The sequence below is a fragment of the Carcharhinus amblyrhynchos genome, chromosome 30 (assembly GCF_965287045.1).
Source record: "Carcharhinus amblyrhynchos chromosome 30, sCarAmb.v2.hapA, whole genome shotgun sequence".
Classification (NCBI taxonomy): Eukaryota; Metazoa; Chordata; class Chondrichthyes; order Carcharhiniformes; family Carcharhinidae; genus Carcharhinus; species Carcharhinus amblyrhynchos.
In genome coordinates, this window is record NC_137353.1 from 22,468,299 (window position 1) to 22,487,273 (window position 18,975).

At 41.7% G+C, this 18,975-nt stretch overlaps 1 protein-coding gene across 3 annotated transcripts in view; it reads left to right on the top strand.

The window, feature by feature from the left end:
* Window positions 1–18,975, top strand: part of atp13a2 (ATPase cation transporting 13A2) — an 81,711-nt gene that overhangs the window by 11,800 nt on the left and 50,936 nt on the right. For 2 of the 3 annotated variants that reach the window (XM_080215010.1, XM_080215012.1), the window contains exons 2-3: window positions 2,158–2,267; window positions 17,639–17,712. In XM_080215010.1, the coding sequence (XP_080071136.1) occupies window positions 2,246–2,267; window positions 17,639–17,712 (96 nt within the window). In that variant the 5' untranslated portion in view covers window positions 2,158–2,245. Of the gene's footprint in view, window positions 1–2,032; window positions 2,050–2,157; window positions 2,268–17,638; window positions 17,713–18,975 lie in introns of those variants that run through there. The other variant, XM_080215011.1, reaches the window with a different exon arrangement.

An 18,975-nucleotide genomic window follows, 5' to 3' on the forward strand; every position in this document is an offset into this window, starting at 1 on the left:
GTTGTTTCTTGTGCCCTATACAGTCAAAGCATACTGATCATAGAGAAGGAAACTAGAGAGAGCAGAATGTAATGTTACAGTAATAGCTAGGGTGTAGAGAAAGATGAACTTAATGCAAGGTAAGTCCATTCAAAAATTTGACACCAGTAGGGAAGAAGCTGTTCTTGAGTCAGTTGGTATGTGACCTCAGACTTTTGTATCTTAAAGGTGGAAGAGAGAGAATGTCCGAGGTGTGTGGGGGTCCTTAATTATCTTGGCTACTTTGCCGAGGCAGCAGGAACTATAGACAGAGTCAGTGCATGGAAGGCTGGTTTGTGTGATGGATTGGGCTACATTCAGGATCTTTTGTAGTTCCTTGCAGTCTTGGGCAGAGCAGGAGTCATACCAAGCTGTGATACAACCAGAAAGAATGCTTTCTATGGTGCATCTGCAGAAGTTGGTGAGAGTCGTAGCTGACATGCCAAATTTCCTTAGTGTCGGCATGGGGTCGTCCGGGACACGTTGGTTATCTGGACACTTAAAAACTTGAAGCTCTCGACCCTTTCTACTTCGTCCCTGTTGATGTAGACGGGCATGTTATCCTTTACACTTTCTGAAGTTGATGACAATCTCCTTTGTTTCGTTGACATTGAGGGAGAGATTATTGTTGCCGCACCAGTTCACCGGATTCTCTATTTCATTCCTGTACTCTAATTCATCATTGGTTGAGATCCAACCCACCAAAGTGGTGTCATCAGCAAACTTGAAAATCGAATTGGAGGGAAATTTGGCCACACAGTTATAGGTGTGTGGCCAAATTGGAGATGGGATTGCAGCTTTATGAATCTTGTGCAACAGTCTCAGGAGAAGAGATTGATTCATTGGAAGGTGAGTAGTTGTTGAGATGGTCAAAGTGGCTTTTGAGGGAAATTCAGAAATTAAATATTTGAAAGTTTAAAAATTGAAACCCTTTGCGAAGGAAACTTGAGTTCTAACGATTTTGTGACTGTGTTTGCAAATATTTCGGTGGGTTCTTGAGAATCTTTTAGCTTCTTTCTCCTAGTGGATAATGGAGTTCAAATTTTGACTGTTTTAAACAGAATAGTTAACTGTTCCCTAAATGAATCATAAGACAAGAAGAAAAAATGTCCTGAAAGAATGAGGCTCTAAATTCAGAAATTAAATTTCCAATGCCAGGTTGGTTGTTTAACAGTGCTTTAGACTTATCACGCCATCAAACATTTGCTTGCTCCTGAATGCATCAGTCCCAAAGTGTTCTGGCTTATTTATTGGATAGCTAGTTTGTAATTAGCACAAATTTAACCCTTCCATGGATTTCAGTAGCAAATGTATTAGAGAAGTAGGGATGGAATGAGGCTTGAGGAGGAGCAGGGCAAAATTGACAGCAATTTTCCATTTGTGTTTAACTACGCCACGTGTAGACTTTGGAAATTGTTGTTTGATATACTCCATAATAACAGCAGATGTTCACACTGTTGCACTCAACCCAAAATTCAAGCTGCTTTTTTTTGCTGTCTTTCATACTGTCTTTTGCTGTCTCCACAATGCAGTGATCACATTCCTGTTTTTATTTCTCACTCTTGCACAGCATCTTGGCATTCTGGATCTCAGGATCGCTCTCCGCATGTGTCATTCATCTCGCTGCCAATGTACACCACAGTCTTAACCTCAGCATTAAATGCACATAGACAAATTAAGAGCTTTGATGCGATGATGGGAAGGGATGCAGTGTGAGTTCAAGAGACAATGTGATCCTACAGATGTTGGCGTTAGTCTTGGGAAAATCTGATTAGAATTGGCAGGCAACCTGCAGGCTGTATGTGCCCATTGTTTGGACACCCCGTAACACTGTTCACATATTAGAATATTTATGGTATTTTACAAATGCACTGAAGCTGGGGTCAAAAGCACTCAGGCCAGCTGTTATCCTGTCTGCTTTGGTGGCACAGCTGCAAAAATAATCTAAATGCTTGAGTTTTCATGAAAGGATGAGTTAGATGGAAATTGCCAGAAACAAATGGTGAAAGTTCGCAAAGAAGGGTTCCTGTGGTAAGTATACTCTGTTGCGACAAGAGTAATATGAATGTCTCCTAGTAACAGACCTTGAGTGTGCTACTGAAGAACCCGTCATATTATGAATGTGTTGTTTCCTAACAGAGGGAGACCGGAACTGACTCTTCGCTTATTGTAAAATAATCAATGTGAGCCCTGCTGACAGAACATTAGTGTGGCACTCCACTACACAATGGAGACCATGGATACAATAGGTAGGAAACTTTGAACAATCTACTAATTGCTTTAAAGTTTTACTGGTAATGCAGCAGTGAATCCAGATTTGTAGTCTGGGATCTTGCCTTGTTTGGTTAATGGTATTGCATGATGTGGGGTATGCATCACGATTGGAATTCATTCACAGATCAGTTGGTGGTCGGAAAGGCTGCTAACAAAATTGAGAACTACCCAGAAAAAAATCCAGGGAGCGGTTCAGGATGTTTATTGTGACTAAATACTTCTGGGTTATTTATGTGGCTGCTTCCTCAGGGAAGAGCATACAGTGTCATATGCTGAGCTTTCTGAATAAGTCGCTTGCTTGTTTTTCCCCTTTTGCAGTCTTGCCAGGAAAGTTTCAAGATGCTTGTGGTGCCTGTAAGTGTAGAAGGTTGCACTTTTTTGTGTCATTTTGAAACTAAATAGAGCCATGGCATTGGATTTTTTTTGCAGTATGCATTACAATTATCTCAAACTTAGATTGAGTGTCTCAAATGCATCCATAGCAGAAAGAGGAGACGAGGCTGGATATGAACAGTGGTCTCTGGGTTCACCAACTTTTTTACTTTGGGAATGGCGTTATGAAGAAGAGCTTAGTGAAGTTTAAAAAGTTACGACCCCCCCCCCCCCCCTATAGAAATTTTAATAGAGCAAAATTGCTGGAACAAAGAATTGTCTTGATCAGTGAGCTATCCTTGGTAGTGCAAGTTAGATTGGGTACCACAAATGCTGAGAAAGTGCTGCATATATTTTCTGTACAATTAAAACTTTGAGTCTTCAGTTGCTACATTACCTGATGTGACATTGAACCATATAACAAGACATTTCCTGGCTTTCATATCAGATCTGATCAGTTCTGAGTCAGTTGATCAATGCCAGGGCAGTGAAATATGATTGTCCTTTGTGCCTCTTGTGCAAGGGAGTGGAAGATTCCGCTTTTGTTCACGCTGCTGATCACTTTCCAGTGATCATACTGGAAACTCTGCACAGTGGCATTGATTGAGATAAAATTGGCACAGCAATTATATCTTCTGCAATGAACAGCCTGCACTTGCTATCTAAATTCATTCATGAATAGTTACCTGCGCAAGATGGTTTGTACGTTTGCAGTCCAGCGAGAGCCTGTGTTTTCAGTGGAGAAGAGAGAATGGAAACGTTTTCAAATTGTGAACAAAAAATGGAAACACATGAGTTAAATCTGATCTGTGTGGAGCTGTGGTTCAAATGAAACACTGGATCTTTGCTGGACTGAGTTCAATTACAATCCAAGGTTAATAACACTTATTGAAGCCAGTTGATGTTTTAAAAATGGCAGTGTAACTTCAAATGAATCTTAGTAAATCAGCTTTGCTTATATATTCAACATAAGTGTACCTCATCTAGCCTTCAGAAGTGTTTCTAAAAATGTACTCACACAGCACTTGAATGTCTGTTTTCATCCTCCCTTCAGTTATAGGTCCACTGTGTCCTCATGTCTGTATTTAGGAGATTGCCTCTGTTTTGTTCCATAATAAATACTGATCTCTTGCCAATAAGAACTTGTTTTTAAATCCGTATTTGGCTTCATTTTGTGGCTTGAGTAACAGACTACAAAATATATAACAAACTTTATCATCACACTCTGTGCTACTGTAAACCAGTTTTAAATTAAGATCTAACTTTTTACTCATTAAAAAAAGTACTGTCTCCCATTTTTTTGGGGATTTTAAAAAGAGCTTTATCCCTTTCAGGATATCACTAGGCAGCAAATTGTCAAATGCACAACCAGCCCATCCATTTTGTCCATATATACACTTTTTAGCAAATTGTCTCTCTGAAGAATTCTATGAATTAATATTCATAAGCCCCAGTAATAAACCTAACAAAGCAGCTGCAGCTTATCAACGCGGTTACTTTTATACATTCTTCCCTTCCATTCCACCAATCAGCTAGAGATTTCAACATTCTCTGGCTATCTGTCTTGTTGCTGGTTTCCTGCATAAAGAATTTAACTGCTTGCTGTCTCAGTTTTAATCCATGATAATTTTCATTTCTAGTGCAGTTTCTAAAGACTGGGATAGAGGGGAGGAAAATCCACGTTTCACAACCAGCGAAGGGGTTGTATCTGGAGGAAACACTTTTAACCTTGGTACAAGGATCAAGCAACATGTCCAATATGATTTATTTTCTAGTAGAATATTTCCACATTAATTTCGACCACCGCCGCCGCCGCCACCACCACCACCACCCACTTCTTTCTTCCTTGGCAGGCTCGAAGGGCTAGATGGCCTACTGCTCCTGTTTCTTATGTTCTTACTTTCTCTCTCCATTTCGCAACTCTTTTTTTGGTTCTAATGTTTATTGGAAAACAATTTTTTGAGCAAATCAGCTTTTCAGAATGCACTTTAGGCTTACTTTTGCTTTACTGTGTTGCTTACCTGTAGTTCCAACTTTTGTAATGGACAACTGGTGGAAATCGTGCCAATGTTTGTCTTTGAACCTTGAGCAGAAGTGGAACTTCTGCAAATTAATTTATTCATACACCCCTGCTACTGGAGAGTGACACCTCAGGCAAGTAGTTAAATAATGCTAGCCCGTTGTGTGAGGCCCTATTTTCAGCTCCTCTTTGCATTGGAACTAATTTGAATTGCTTTTGGTGTTGACTTATTTAGTAAAACTGTTTCCATAGGCTTCCAACTCTAGCCATTTGTTTTTGAAGTCTGTGAACATGCTGGCAAATTCACTTGCCATACCCCTTAGTTTTGCAGTGAAGCTGTCATCCTTTACAGCTCCTTTCAAACAGTGGCGAACAAGAGGAAGTATGACTGCTCATCAACTGACTTTCGAACTTCTGGACTTTAGTCTCAGAAGTTCACGAGGGATTGAGTTCCTCTTTCACAACCTGATGAGCTTGTTGAGAATATACAGTGGTTTGTGAAATCTGTTAGCAAAGTAAGATCCATTAGCCATGCCTTGTTTCAGCAATCTGGCAGAGATCATCTGTTTTTTTCCCTTGAATTGTGCTTGGGAGATAAACTGAGGCGTAGCTGAGCCATTGAATGGCATTGTGGTATAGCAAGTCCATGCATTTCATTCCTCCTGCAGTTATTGGAACTGGAGTTGTTCAGGTCTATTGATAGATTGGAGGTGACAGCCTAATTGTCTATGACCATTTTTGACTCAAAGTTGTCTTATCTTAATATATACTGCAGTGCTGGATGATATTCTGGATCAGGATACTTGCAAAATAAATGATGATGTATTTAATGTTAACCCCTCGTCTGACCAGGAATTGTAGCTGTGATATCAGGTGGTCAATAGTCAGCAAGGAAGCTTAGACCAGGTCAGTTTCAGGCATACGGTAGTCTCATCTGGACAGAGAAAGATATCAAATCCTTTTAAATAAAGTAGTTCACAAATCCAGAAATGAAAAGGACTTTTTTTTTTATTTGTCCATTTTTATTTGTAAATTTGCAATACATCTATGACTAGATAACTTGCATTATCTTCTGTGGTTTTCTGAATGCTGAGCGACGCTGTGAGCCCTTTAATGACATTGAAGAAATCATCAACTCCATATTAACCATTTTAACAGTGCTTTTGTCCACAGCAATGCTGTAATACACAAAACCCTGGGTATTTGCAATGAGGCGCTCTCTGAGATGCTTTCCTCATTGCTTTGCCCTCTGCCATCCTCCAATCTTGACCTTGAGCATCGCTGATTTTAATTGCTCTGCCTTTGATACTTGCGCATTCTGCTGCTATGGAAATCCCTTCCTAGACCTCTGTGCCTTTAACGCTCTTGCATTCCTTCAAGCCCACTTCATTAACCAAGTTTTTGGTCATCTGTCCTACCTTAGTTTTTGCATTATAGATTTTGCATTATTAACGTTCTTGTGAAATGTCTTGGCGTGCTATATCATGTTAACGGTTACTGTCATTGTGTACCATCATGATGTTGGTTTGGATAGACAATGCCTGCTTTGGCTTTTAAGCACAATTGACAGAAACAGGACCAAAAGGGCTGCTGGTACATTGGCAGCCATACCACAATGCTTGGCTGATATCATTGCATCGCTCTGCCTACTGGAAAGCAGAGGGAGTTGAGTTTTCAGTTTGTTTGTATTCTGGCCTCTGTACTGGGGGTGGGTGCTCTCCTCCCTGTTTCATGTTTATTCTGCATGGTGAGATGGAAATTACAGGATAAAGAGCACCTATTTTAGCTTCCCAAGTAACTGCCACCACTCTGCTGGAGATCAATAACTTAGGTCCATATAGTGATTATGTAGACCAACCATTGCTTTATTTTCTGTTGTGGATTCAACTTTGGATAATTTGCCATTAATTTCAGAGGGCAAATAGAGTGCCGCATTTTTTAATACAAGTTACAGCACCAATGCATTTGGGATGGCTTTGGATAGTAAATATACAAATTAGTCAATAGTTCAGTTGTAAAAATCTCACTGATTTATGATTTTAATATTTTGCTGCCTAATTAACTTGTGATTTGCCACACAAGTTTGATTATGATTTGAAACAATATAGGAGTTTGTAATTTCTCATAATGGAGCAAATGTTAGATACACCACCATAACATCAGTCAGCCAAGTCATAGGAACAGGAGAAAGCCATTCAGCCCCTTGACCCGATTCCACCATTCACTAAAATCATGGCTGATCTGTGGTCTAACTCCACAAATCTGCCTTTAGCTCATATCCTTTAATATTTTTCCTTAACAAAAAATATGTCTTCAATATAAAATTAGCAACTGATCAAGTGTTAACTACCATTTATGGAAGAAAGTTCCAAACCTTTACCATCCTTTGAATGTAGGAGTGTTTCCTAACATCTCTCCTCAACAGATTGGCCCTAATTTTTAGACTGTGGTCCCTAGTTCTAGAATTGCTTTATCTATCCTGTCCTTTTCTGTTAATATCTTGAAGACTTTGATCAGATCGCCTTTTGAATTCTAGAGGGAACAGGCCTAATTTGTATAATGTCTCCTCGTAACCTAACCCCTGATCCAGGTATAATTCTTATAAAGCTACATAGTACTCCCTCTAATCCTTGTTGAGGTGTGGGGCTCAGATCTGATCATAGTACTCCAAGTGGGATCTAACCAGGTTTTGTATACCTGTAGCATAACTTCTGTATCCTTGTACTCCTGTGCTCTAGATATAAATGCTGACATTTCTCTAGCTGCCTTGAATATTTTCTGCCTCTGTTCATGGCATTTTAAAGATCTACACACTTGAATCCCCAAGTCTCTTTGGACATCCACTGTATTTAACCTCATGCCATCTAGAAAGTACCCTGACCTTTGGACTGTTTCTGTCCAAAATGGATACCCCCACATTTGCTTACATTGAAATCCATCTTCCATAGTTTTGCCCATTCACCTAGTTTATCAATATCCCTTTGTAATTTTATGCAATCATCTACATGGTCTACAATGCTGCCTAACTTTGTGAACATATGACTTTCTGTGCCATTATCCAAGTTGTTAAATAATGTGAATAAATGTGATCCTAACACAGATCCTTGTGGGACACCACTAGTCACATCCTGCCAATTGAGTATCTACCCATTATTCTGACTTTCTATTGCCTGCCACTCAACCAATTTCCCAACCATGTCAATAACTTGCCCTCAATTCCATAATATATAGGTTACTAATTAAATCTGGCTCATTACTAAATCCAAAATTGTGTCCTTTTGTTGCATCCAGCCCATATTGCTGTAGGAAATTGTCCTGGGGATCTTCCAGAAATTCATTACTTTTCTGATGAGAACTTGTCTGTCTCTCCCAATCTGTGTTAAAGTTAAAATCCTCCATTAATACTACTATCTCTTTGCTACATGCTTGCCTAATTTCTGCATTTATACAATGTAGCACTTCACAGCTGACATTGTCATGGACTGATGCTGGTTGGGTTTGATCACAGCAATGCTGAAATTCTGTGTCATTGTCTGTGGACACCATGTGGCCCAAGAAGCAAAGAATTATACAGCATGAAAGGAGGTTATTTGATCCATTATCCCTGTGCAGGCTCTTTGAAAGAGCTGCCTAATTAATCTCATTACTCCCTCTATAGCTTTGTAAATTTTCCTTTTCAAGTATGTAGCTATGTCCTAAGTTGGAAAATAAGAGAAAATACCTTGAGTGTTGGGAGACAATTCAAAGGACATTTAAACTGAGAAATGCAGGAGCATCAAAACAGTCCCTCTGGTGCTATAGAAACGTTATGGCACAGAAAGAGGCCATTAGCCCATTGTGCTTTCGCCGGCCAAAATAGAGAATAAAGAAACTAGCTGCTCATTTGAATCCCATTTTCCAACACCTCGTCCATTGCCTTGCAGGTACAGCACTTCAGGTGCAGATCCAGGTGTCTTTTTAAATGAATTGAGTGTTTCAGCCTTAACCATCAACTTAGGCAGTGAATTCCAGTTGCTCATCAACCTTTGCTTGAAAAGATTCCACCCTTGCCCGCCCAATAGCACTTCATTAGCAGTTCAGTAATCCAGCCCAGCATCTGACTGCCCCTTGAACTTCCCTAATATTTGACCTTAGTGGGTCAAAAATTTCTTTGTGTGCAGACAAACGTCAGAAAGAACCAGTGCCTTGGAAGAGGGAAGAAAGAAAGACAGTTTTTCATATTTCCTCAGGATGTGCCTTTGGCAAGGGCAGCTTCATTGACTGTACCAAATTACTGTTGGAGGTGGTAGTGAGCTGCCGCCTTGTGTGCAGCTACAATTTTGGAGAACAGTTCTGTGGACCTGGAGTCATGTAGTGGTGGTTAGGTGGATTGGCCATGCTAAATTGCCCCTTAGTGTCAGGAGACTAGGTCGGGTAAATTAATGGAGTTGTGGAGATGGGGACTGGATGGGATTGTGGTCGTTGCAGACTTGATGGGCTGAATAGCCTCCTTCTGCACTGTAGGATTCTGTGATTCTGTTCTATGATTAGACTGTCTAATGCCCATCCATGGGTTTCCTTCCCAAAAGTACATTAGTGAACCAGATGGATTTGTATGACAATCTCATAGTTTCATGGTCACTATTACAGATAACGTATCTTTTTATTCTAAATTCTATGAAATTTAAATTCACCAGCTGCAGTGGGAAGATTTGAACTTGTGTCTGTGGTTCATTTGTCCTTGCACCTGAATTACTAATCGATTAACATAACTGCTATTTTAGTATGTACCAAAGGCAGTTAATCATTCAGAAAATGTTCATTTGTAAAGAATCCAGCCTTGTGGCACTGAAGCTTTTTGGTTTACTCCTACTCATGTTTGACTTCTGATTCTAAAGGATATTTGTAAATAATCAAAGAAAATCCTTGTGCAGCAGACATCAGCATTTCATGTCCTTACAGCCAGGCTGGAAAATCAGGAATATACATATGGCTGTATATAAAGTCCAACTTCATCTTACTGAATAGAACTGTGCCTTGTTTATGTCTGCCCTTAGTGAATGACCGACTCCATTCAGACTGCAGGCAGACTTAAGTTACTGCTCAGTGTGAAAATCTATGGCAAGTTGTTTGATAATATGCAGAGGAACAATTATCCGTAATTGAACTGGTGAAAGATTACCCACAGCCCAGACATTCTCTCTTCCACCTTCTTCCGTTGGGAGAAAGATACAAAAGTCTGAGGTCATGTACCAACATTTTCTTCACTGCTGTTATCAGACTTTTGAATGGACTTACCTTGCATTGAGTTGATCTTTCTCTATACCCTAGCTATGACTGTAACACTACGTTCTGCATTCTCTTGTTTTCGTCTCTATGAATGGTATGCTTTGTCTGTATGGCGTGCAAGAAACAATACTTTTCACTGTATGCTGATACATGTCACAATAATAAATCAAATCAAAGTGTAAATTTTGGGCCCAACAAAATTATTTTCTACCTCTGTTCATGGCATTTTAAATAAGCTTGTTCTTTTCATGAATTTTTGTAAGAGCTTTGAGAAATTCCTATAGGGCAAGAATACTGGGCTTAGATGGATCATAGAAAATAGAAGCAGGAATAGGCCATTTGGCCTTTCGAGCCTGCTCCGCCATTCATTTTAATCATGGCTGATCACTGGGTGGAGTAGAATCAGGAGAGCAGGGTGGGGGAAAGAAAACGGTGTTTAAAGTTGAGTGGGTCAGTTGGACCAAGTAGAGTCTGGCTGATAAACAACAATATTGGTGAGAACAGTAATACATAGAATACTTCAGTGCACTCAGAGCAAGAAACACCTTGAACAATGGAGTTCAAAGTCTACTTTTTTGTATAGATTCTGTCCATGATCCCTCACTATCTTATTCTGCTCATATTCCTATTGCTTCTGCATGAATCATATTCATAGGCCTCAATTTTTCAAGAAAATTCTGAGATCTCTTGACTGACCCATGTCTTTGGACATTTTTATACTTAAAGGCTCAGTGTAAACGCAAGCAGTTGTTGCATGATGAAATTGTGGTCTGGTGTTGAAAGGGTAAAAACTCTTAGCCATTGGGTGTGGCTCTTAATCAGAGGTGAGGTGATTCAGCAGCAGAATCTGTCGAGGTGAGGTGGTGCGAAAATCTGATAGTTTACCTGTTAAATATTCTTCTCCTTTACTGTCCGTCCGAGTGGTTTTGTAGACTGTTTGTTCGGACCTGTATCAGGTGCAATCGCTTGAAGCAGTGGTATGCTTTTCAACAGTCCCTTGGCAACGGCTATTTGGCATATTCTGCGACTTCCTTTCTGTTAGGTAAGTGTCTATGGCTACTGAAGAAATTTTTCTCACCTCTAAGGATCATTGCTTTTTCAGTTCTGCTTTCATTTTCAACTGGAAATTATTCTCAAAATACTCCAATGTTATGGAAGGATGTGTAATTCAATCTTGAATAGCTGTCCGAAAATTAGACATTTGTAGCTTATGGATAGTAAAATTCCTTCCTCCCCACCCCATTTTTCTGTTTGTAAGTTATTGATTTGGAACAGGTTAGATGCATTGGCCATACTAAATTCTTCTTCAGTGTACCCGAACAGGCACCGGAGTGTGGTAACTAGGGGATTTTCACAGTAACTTCATTGTAGTGCTAATGTAAATCTGTTAACACTTTCAGAATTAACCAAAGCTGTGGAATATTTGACATTTGACTTTGATATGGGCATTTTGCATTATGGTGCTCATCAGTTGGGAGAGGCAGATTTGTTTAAGAATTGAGATTTTAAATGCAGTTCATGTAATGTATGTAGAAACAAAGATAACTTACCAGAATTAAGGGGTAAAGGGTGATGCCGAAATGCAATATCTTTTCAGAAAAAGTAATATAACCCCGGAGTTTTTCTTACATTAATGTTTCAGTGACAGAATATATGGCTGCATGGAAAAGTTGTCACTGCTAAAAGTTAAGGTGAGGCATTTGGTGGGCTGCAAGTTACAGACATGATGAATGAAGAAATCTGTGTGAGCAAGACTTGAAAATGAAGATCTCAAACGTTTGAAGACATTGAGTGCTGAGAAATTAAAGTCAGAATGAGCCTTTAAGTTAAAAAAATTTGTTACTAACATCATTTATTACTAACCTGGAATTGTCTTGTGTGTTAAGAGTCAACTATGTAACAATGGCCGGGAATCACATTGATTAGGCTCAGTGCAGCAGCAGTGTTCCTTAGTTACCTACTACTTTCCTTTCTCGACCTGCATCAGTGTTTAACTATAACTTGGCCAAAATTCCCAGAATGCTTGATTCCCATTGCCCTCGCAATTGATATTGCTGTTGTTGTCATCCAACATTTGGTGTTTTTGTTGAGCCTGTATTTTCCCTGCTTTCATGACATACCTCCAGTTCATACGGATTAATTGTCTGTATTCTTTCCTTTATGGTTCATATACTTGTGATCATTTTTTTTACTGCTTTTCCTTGCACTCCAGGATGTGTTTTTGTAATGTAAATGGTCTGAATTCGACTTCCTGCCCCATTGTAGAACTCCTGCTGAATATCCTGGCACAATAGCTCTTTTAATTGTTTCTCTGTACTGAGATACTAATATGGATTTTCTAGCTCAATTGGCCATTTCTTTTCAATGTTTATATTCCATCCAAAAACCAAATTCAAATTGAATCCAATTCGTGGCCCCACAAGGCATTGCACCCGTTCACGGGCTTGATCTTACTTAGCCAAATTGGCTTTGAAAAATTGCATGAGCGACACCTCAGTTAAACCTCAGCAGGTGCAACTGTCTCCTGTTCCTTGTCGGCCTAAGTCTGGATATTCCCTTTTGTTACAGGCTAGCATGCACTTGGACCAGATGGTGCAGGGCTATGAGGAGAGAGGAGCCATGAAATTAATGTTGGTTTGCCCTACTGAAGAAGACATTATAGGCTGACATCTTCTGTACTGTAAATTACTGTGACTTTATCATGTTGCTTTTAACAATGTTTCTGATATTCCCAGATCTGTTGCCAAGTTCTCCTCTGCTGATTCATTTCCCTGCACTGTTTATTAATATTGCTCATTTTTTGATCCAATGTCTAATACATTTACCAGTATTGTTTCATTTGCAACTTCTTGGCTTAGCTATATAATGTTCGTAGATCTTCACTGCTGTAATTGCCTACAAATTTGCCACTTATTTGGTTTACAGTGTCATTTGTTTAAATGACAAACAATGGCCCATGCACTGAATCCTGGTGATACAGTCAGTACTCTACGCACCCTAGTCTAATGCTAGATTTCCCTAGGGCCCTGGATTTCCTGTTCTAAGCAGGTTCTTTTACTACCCTGGCTTTTCAATATTTACTTTGTCTTGACATGCTGCCTGTGAGATTTTCCAGCATTTTCTTCTTTTGGTACCTTGTCAAAATGTTCACAGGTCAAGTAAATCTTCAATCGTAGACTGACTGTCGAGACACGTGGAAAACCTGAGCCTTGGGTAGGTGCAGTAAAGAAGTCTTACAACACCAGGTTAAACTCCAACAGGTTTATTTGGTAGCAAAAGTCACTAGCTTTTGGAGCGCTCGCGGCTCCTTTGTCAGGTGAGTGGGAGATCTTTTCACAAACAGGGCATATAAAGGCACAAACTCAATTTACAGAATAATGATTGAAATGCAGCTAATCAAATCTTAAAGGAACAGACAATGTAAGTAGAGAGAGCATTAAGCACAAGTTAAAGAGACGTGTATTGTCTCCAGAGAGGACTATTAATGAGATTTTGCAAGTCATGGGGGTTACAAATAGTGTGACATGAACCCAAGATCTCAGTTGAGGCCGTCCTCATGTACGGAACTTGGCTATCAATCTTTGCTCAGTGACTCTGCGCTGTTATGTGTCATGAAGGCCGCCTTGGAAAACGCTTACCCGAAGATCAGGCTGAATGCTCATGACCGCTGAAATGTTCCCCAACAGGAAGAGAATAGTTTTGCCTGGTGATTGTCGAGTGGTGTTCATTCATCCGTTGTCATAGCGTCTGCAAGGTCTCCCCAACGTACCATGCCTTGGGACATCCTTTTCTGCAGCATATCGGGTAGACAATGTTGGCCGAGTTGCGAGACTACGCACCATGTACCTGGTGGATGGTGTTCTCACATGAGATGATGGCATCTGTGTCGATGATTTGGCATGTCTTGCAGAGGTTGCTGTGGCAGGATTGTGTGGTGTAATGGTCACTATTCTCCTGAAGGCTAAGTAGTTTGCTGGGGTCAATGGTCTGTTTGAGGTTGTGCGGTTGTTTGAAAGCAAGAAGTGGGGGTGTGGGGATGGCCTTGGCGAGATGTTCGTCTTCATCAATGACATGTTGAAGGTTCCGGAGGAGATGTCATAGCTCCTCCGCTCCGGGGAAGTATTGGACGACGAAGAGTACTCTGTCCACCTTGTGCCATGTTTGTCTTCTGAGGAGGTTGGTGCAGTTTTTCGCTGTGGCGCATCAGAACTCTCGATCAATGAGTCGAGTGCCACATCCTGTTCTCATGAGGGCATCTTTCAGTGTCCGGAGGTGTCTGTTGCAATTCTCCTCATCTGAGCAGATCCTGTTTTGGTTGCCGCACCTGCGCAAGGATATTTTGGCCGTGGAGGGAGTGCAGAGGAGGTTCACTAGGCTGATACCGGAGTTGAGGGGGTTGAGCTATGAAGAGAGGCTGAATAGACTGGGCTTGTACTCATTAGAGTTTAGAAGGATGAGGGGGGATTTCATTGAGACGTATAAGATGATGAAAGGGATGGATAGGGTAGAGGTGGCGAGGTTCTTCCCGCTCAGAAAGGACAGCAGGACTAGAGGGCACAGCCTCAAGATAAGGAGGGGGGGGGGAGGCAGTTTAGAACAGGGTTGAGGAGGAACTTCTTCACTCAAAGGATAGTGAATCTCTGGAATTCTCTGCCCGTTGAAGTGGTGGAGGCTATCTCGCTACATATATTTAACACGCGGGTAGACAGGTTTTTGGTAGGCAAGGGGATTAAGGGTTATGGGGAGAAAGCGGGAAGGTGGAACTGAGCCACTTCAGATCAGCCATGATCTTACTGAATGGCGGGGCAGGCTCGAAGGGCTAGATGGCCTACTCCTGCTCCTATTTCTTATGTTCTTACATAGGGCTTGTCTGTAGGGGATGGCTTCTTTAGTGTGTTTAGCATCAAAGCTGGCGAACTGGAGCATCGTGAGGTTATCTGTGGGCTTGCTGTACAGTGAGGTGCTGAGGTGACCGCCCTTAATGGAGATGCGTCTGTCCAAGTATTTATGTGATTCTGGAGAGTAGTCCGTGGTGAGTCTGATGGTGGGATGGAACTTGTTGATGTCATCATATGGTTGTTTCAGTGATTGTTCACCATGAGTCCAAATGTCATTGATGTATCTAGTGTATAGCATCAGCTGAAGGTCATCAGGCAAGACTGTTCCCTTCCTGTTGGGAAACATTTCAGCGGTCATGGGTATTCGGCCTCTGATCTACGGGTAAGCGTTCTCCAAGGCAACTTTTACGACACAACAGCGCAGAGTCGCTAAGCAAAGACTGATAGCCAAATTCTGCACACGTGAGGACAGCCTCAACTGGGATCTTGGTTTCATGTCACACTATCTATAATTCCTGTGACTTGCCTAGATTTGCAAAATCTCATTAAGAACATAAGAACATAAGAAATAGGAGCAGGAGTAGGCCATCTAGCCCTTCGAGCCTGCCCCGCCATTCAATAAGATCATGGCTGATCTGTCGTGGCTCAGTTCCACTTTCCCGCCCTCTCCCCATAATCCTTAATCCCCTCGCTTATCAAAAACCTATCAACCCGCGTCTTAAATATATTTAGCGAGGCAGCCTCCACCACTTCAACAGGCAGAGAATTCCAGAGATTCACCACCCTTTGAGTGAAGAAGTTCCTCCTCAACTCCGTTCTAAACTGCCCCCCCTTTATCTTGAGGCTGTGCCCCCTAGTCCTACTGTCTTTTTTGAGCGGGAAGAGTCTCTCCACCTCTATCCTATCCATCCCATTCATCATCTTATACGTCTCAATGAGATCTCCCCTCATTCTTCTAAACTCTAACGAGTACAAGCCTAGTTTATTCAGCCTCTCTTCATAGCTCAACCCCCTCAACTCCGGTATCAGCCTAGTAAACCTCCTCTGCACTCCCTCCAAGGCCAAAATATCTTTGCGCAGGTGCGGCGCCCAAAACTGCACACAGTACTCCAGCTGCGGCCTCACCAATGCCCTATACAGCTGCAGCAAGACCTCCCTACTTTTATATTCAATCCCCCTCGCTATGAAGGCCAGCATCCCATTCGCCTTCCTGACCACCTGCTGCACCTGCAAGCTGGGTTTTTGCGACTCATGCACAAGGACCCCGAGGTCCCTCTGCACCGTCGCCTGCTGCAGTTTTTCGCCACGTAAGTAATAGTCCTTCCTACCATTATTCCTACCAAAGTGGACCACCTCACACTTACCAACATTAAATTCCATTTGCCATTTCCTGGCCCATTCGCCCAGCCTATCTAGATCCTTCTGCAGGCTCTCCACACCCTCCGCACAATTTGCCGTTCCCCCAATCTTAACTGTCCTGTCTGGAGACAATACACATCTCTTTAACTTGTGGTTAATGCTGTCTCCACTCACATTATCTGTTCCTGTAAGATTTGAATAGCTGTAAAGACTCACGTTTCAATCATTGTTCTGTAAATTTGTGCCTTTATATGCCCTGTTAGTGAAAAGATCTCCCACTCACCTGACAAAGGAGCAGCAAGTGCTCCGAAAGCTAGTGGCGTTTGCTACCGAATAAACCTGTTGGATTTTAACCTGGTGTTGTGATACTTCTTACTGTGTTTACCCCAGTCCAATGCCAGCATCGCCACACCTTGGGTAGGTGACCAGAGATATACCAGCTCGCATTGTAACAACATAGCTAAAGAGAGGAGAAAATTAAAAGAAGTTTTGAAAGAGAATTGCTCAATGTAACCTTAAGTGGCTGTGTAACTGAATATAAATTAATGCTCACTTTGCATGAGGGATGTTGCACTTCCACCAGCACGGTTGGTAAATTAGAGAGCCTCAGATGTGCTACAATAAAAATAGGTCCTGTCACCCTTGAATGTGGTTTAAAATTTACTCCCTTTTGAATGCAGTGGGCAAAGTCTATTCAGAACCGTAGAATCCCCGCAGTGCAGAAGGAAGCCATTCAGCCCGTCGAGTCTGTGCTGACTCTGAAAGAGCATGTTAATCAGACCCATTCCCCCCCGCCCACATACACCCTGTCCCTGTAACCTTGCATATTCAACATGGCTAATCCACCTCACCTTCCCATCCTTGGACACTAAGGGACAAATTAGCATAGCCAGTCCACCTAATCTGCACATCTTTGGACTGTGAAAGGAATGGACTGCGGGTAAGATGCTCTTTTGGAGAGTTGGTGCAGACTTTGGTGGGCTGAATGGCCTGCGTCTGCACAGTAAGAATCCTATAATTCATTTAATCATGGATTTAAAACTTGCATGCGGCCCCCAAGATATCATGATATCTGTGTGATCAGTAACAATGGAAAAGTTGTGCACCCTTGCTATGGAAGAGTCACACCCAGGCTAATTTATTAGTTCTGTGAAATTTATTCATCACCTTAATTTGCTCCAAATGCTAGTACCACAAGTGACCAACATCTAACACCAGAACTTTACTTTAGTACTGCTCAAAGTGCGCACCCTGGACACATCTTGGGTTTGCAAAGAATGAATCAAATGTTCGTATTTCGATGAACAGAATGTAGAGATTTCACACTTAAGTTTAGACTTTACTGGAATCCATCAATGTTGGTATTCGAACAACATCTGCTTGAAAATTAACATTTTTATTGTGGGTACTGTTACAGCCATTATCCTGTATCAGCTAAGTATGCTCTGAGGTAAATAATGGACTGAAATAGTTTTCTGTTTTTTCACAGATAGCAGCAAGTTGCTGAAGGACCAACCATCCTGTTATGGTACAGTCCGACAAACTGGGGCCATCATCTCCATGGTAATGTATCGTAAGGCTAAAAGGAATGAAATTGAGTATATGGTGTTCATTTTTTTATTATTCATTCAAGGGATGTAGACTTTATTCGCTGCTCTTGATAAGATGAGTGCTGCCTTGAACCACTGCTGTCCATGTGTGTCCTATAGTGCTGTTAGGGAGGCACTGCCAGGATTTTGACTGAGCAACAGTGAAGGAATGGTGATATATTTCCAAGTCAGCATGGTGAGTGGCTTGGAGGAGAACTTTCAGGTGGTGATGCTCCGTACTTACGCAAGGATATTTTGGCCTTGGAGGGAGTGCAGAGGAGGTTTACTAGGCTGATACCGGAGTTGAGGGGCTTGAGCTATGAGGAGAGGCTGAATAAACTAGGCTTGTACTTGTTAGAGTTTAGAAGAATGAGGGGAGATCTCATTGAGACATATAAGATGATGAATGGGATGGATAGGATAGAGGTGGAGAGACTCTTTCCGCTCAGAAAGGACAGTAGGACTAGGGGGCACAGCCTCAAGATAAAGGCGGGGGGGGGTGGTTTAGAACGGAGTTGAGGAGGAACTTCTTCACTGAAAGGGTGGTGAATCTCTGGAATTCTCTGCCCATTGAGGTGGTGGAGGCTGCCTCGCTAAATATTTTTAAGACGCGGGTTGATGGGTTTTTGATTAGCGAGGGGATTAAGGGTTATGGGGAGAGGGCGGGAATGTGGAACTGAGCCACGACAGATCAGCCATGATCTTATTGAATGGCGGGGCAGGCTCGAAGGGCTAGATGGCCTACTCCTGCTCCTATTTCTTATGTTCTTATGTGTCTGCTGCCCAATCCTTCTGGATGGTAGTGGTCCTGACCTTGGAAGGTGCTGTCTAAGGGGCTTGCTGAATTGCTGTGCATCTTGTAGGTGGCACACACTACTGCTACTGTTCTTCAGTGGTGGAGGAAATGAATGTTTGTGGATGGGGTGCTGATTAATTTGGCTACTTTGTACTTGATGGTATCAAGCTTCTTGACTGTCGTTGGGGCTGCATTCATCTAGGCAAGGGAAGAGTATTCTATCACACTCCTGATTTGTGGATAGTCTTTGGGAGGTCTAGAAGGTGAGTTACTTGCAGCAAAATTCCTCACCTCTGATCTGCTCTTGTAACTATAGTAATTACATGGCTAGACCAGTTAAGTTTCTGTCAGTGGTAACCTTCAGGATGTTAAATGATCTGGATGAGGAAGTAGAGGGATAGGTTGGTAAGTTTGCCAATGACACGAAGGTCGGAGGTGTTG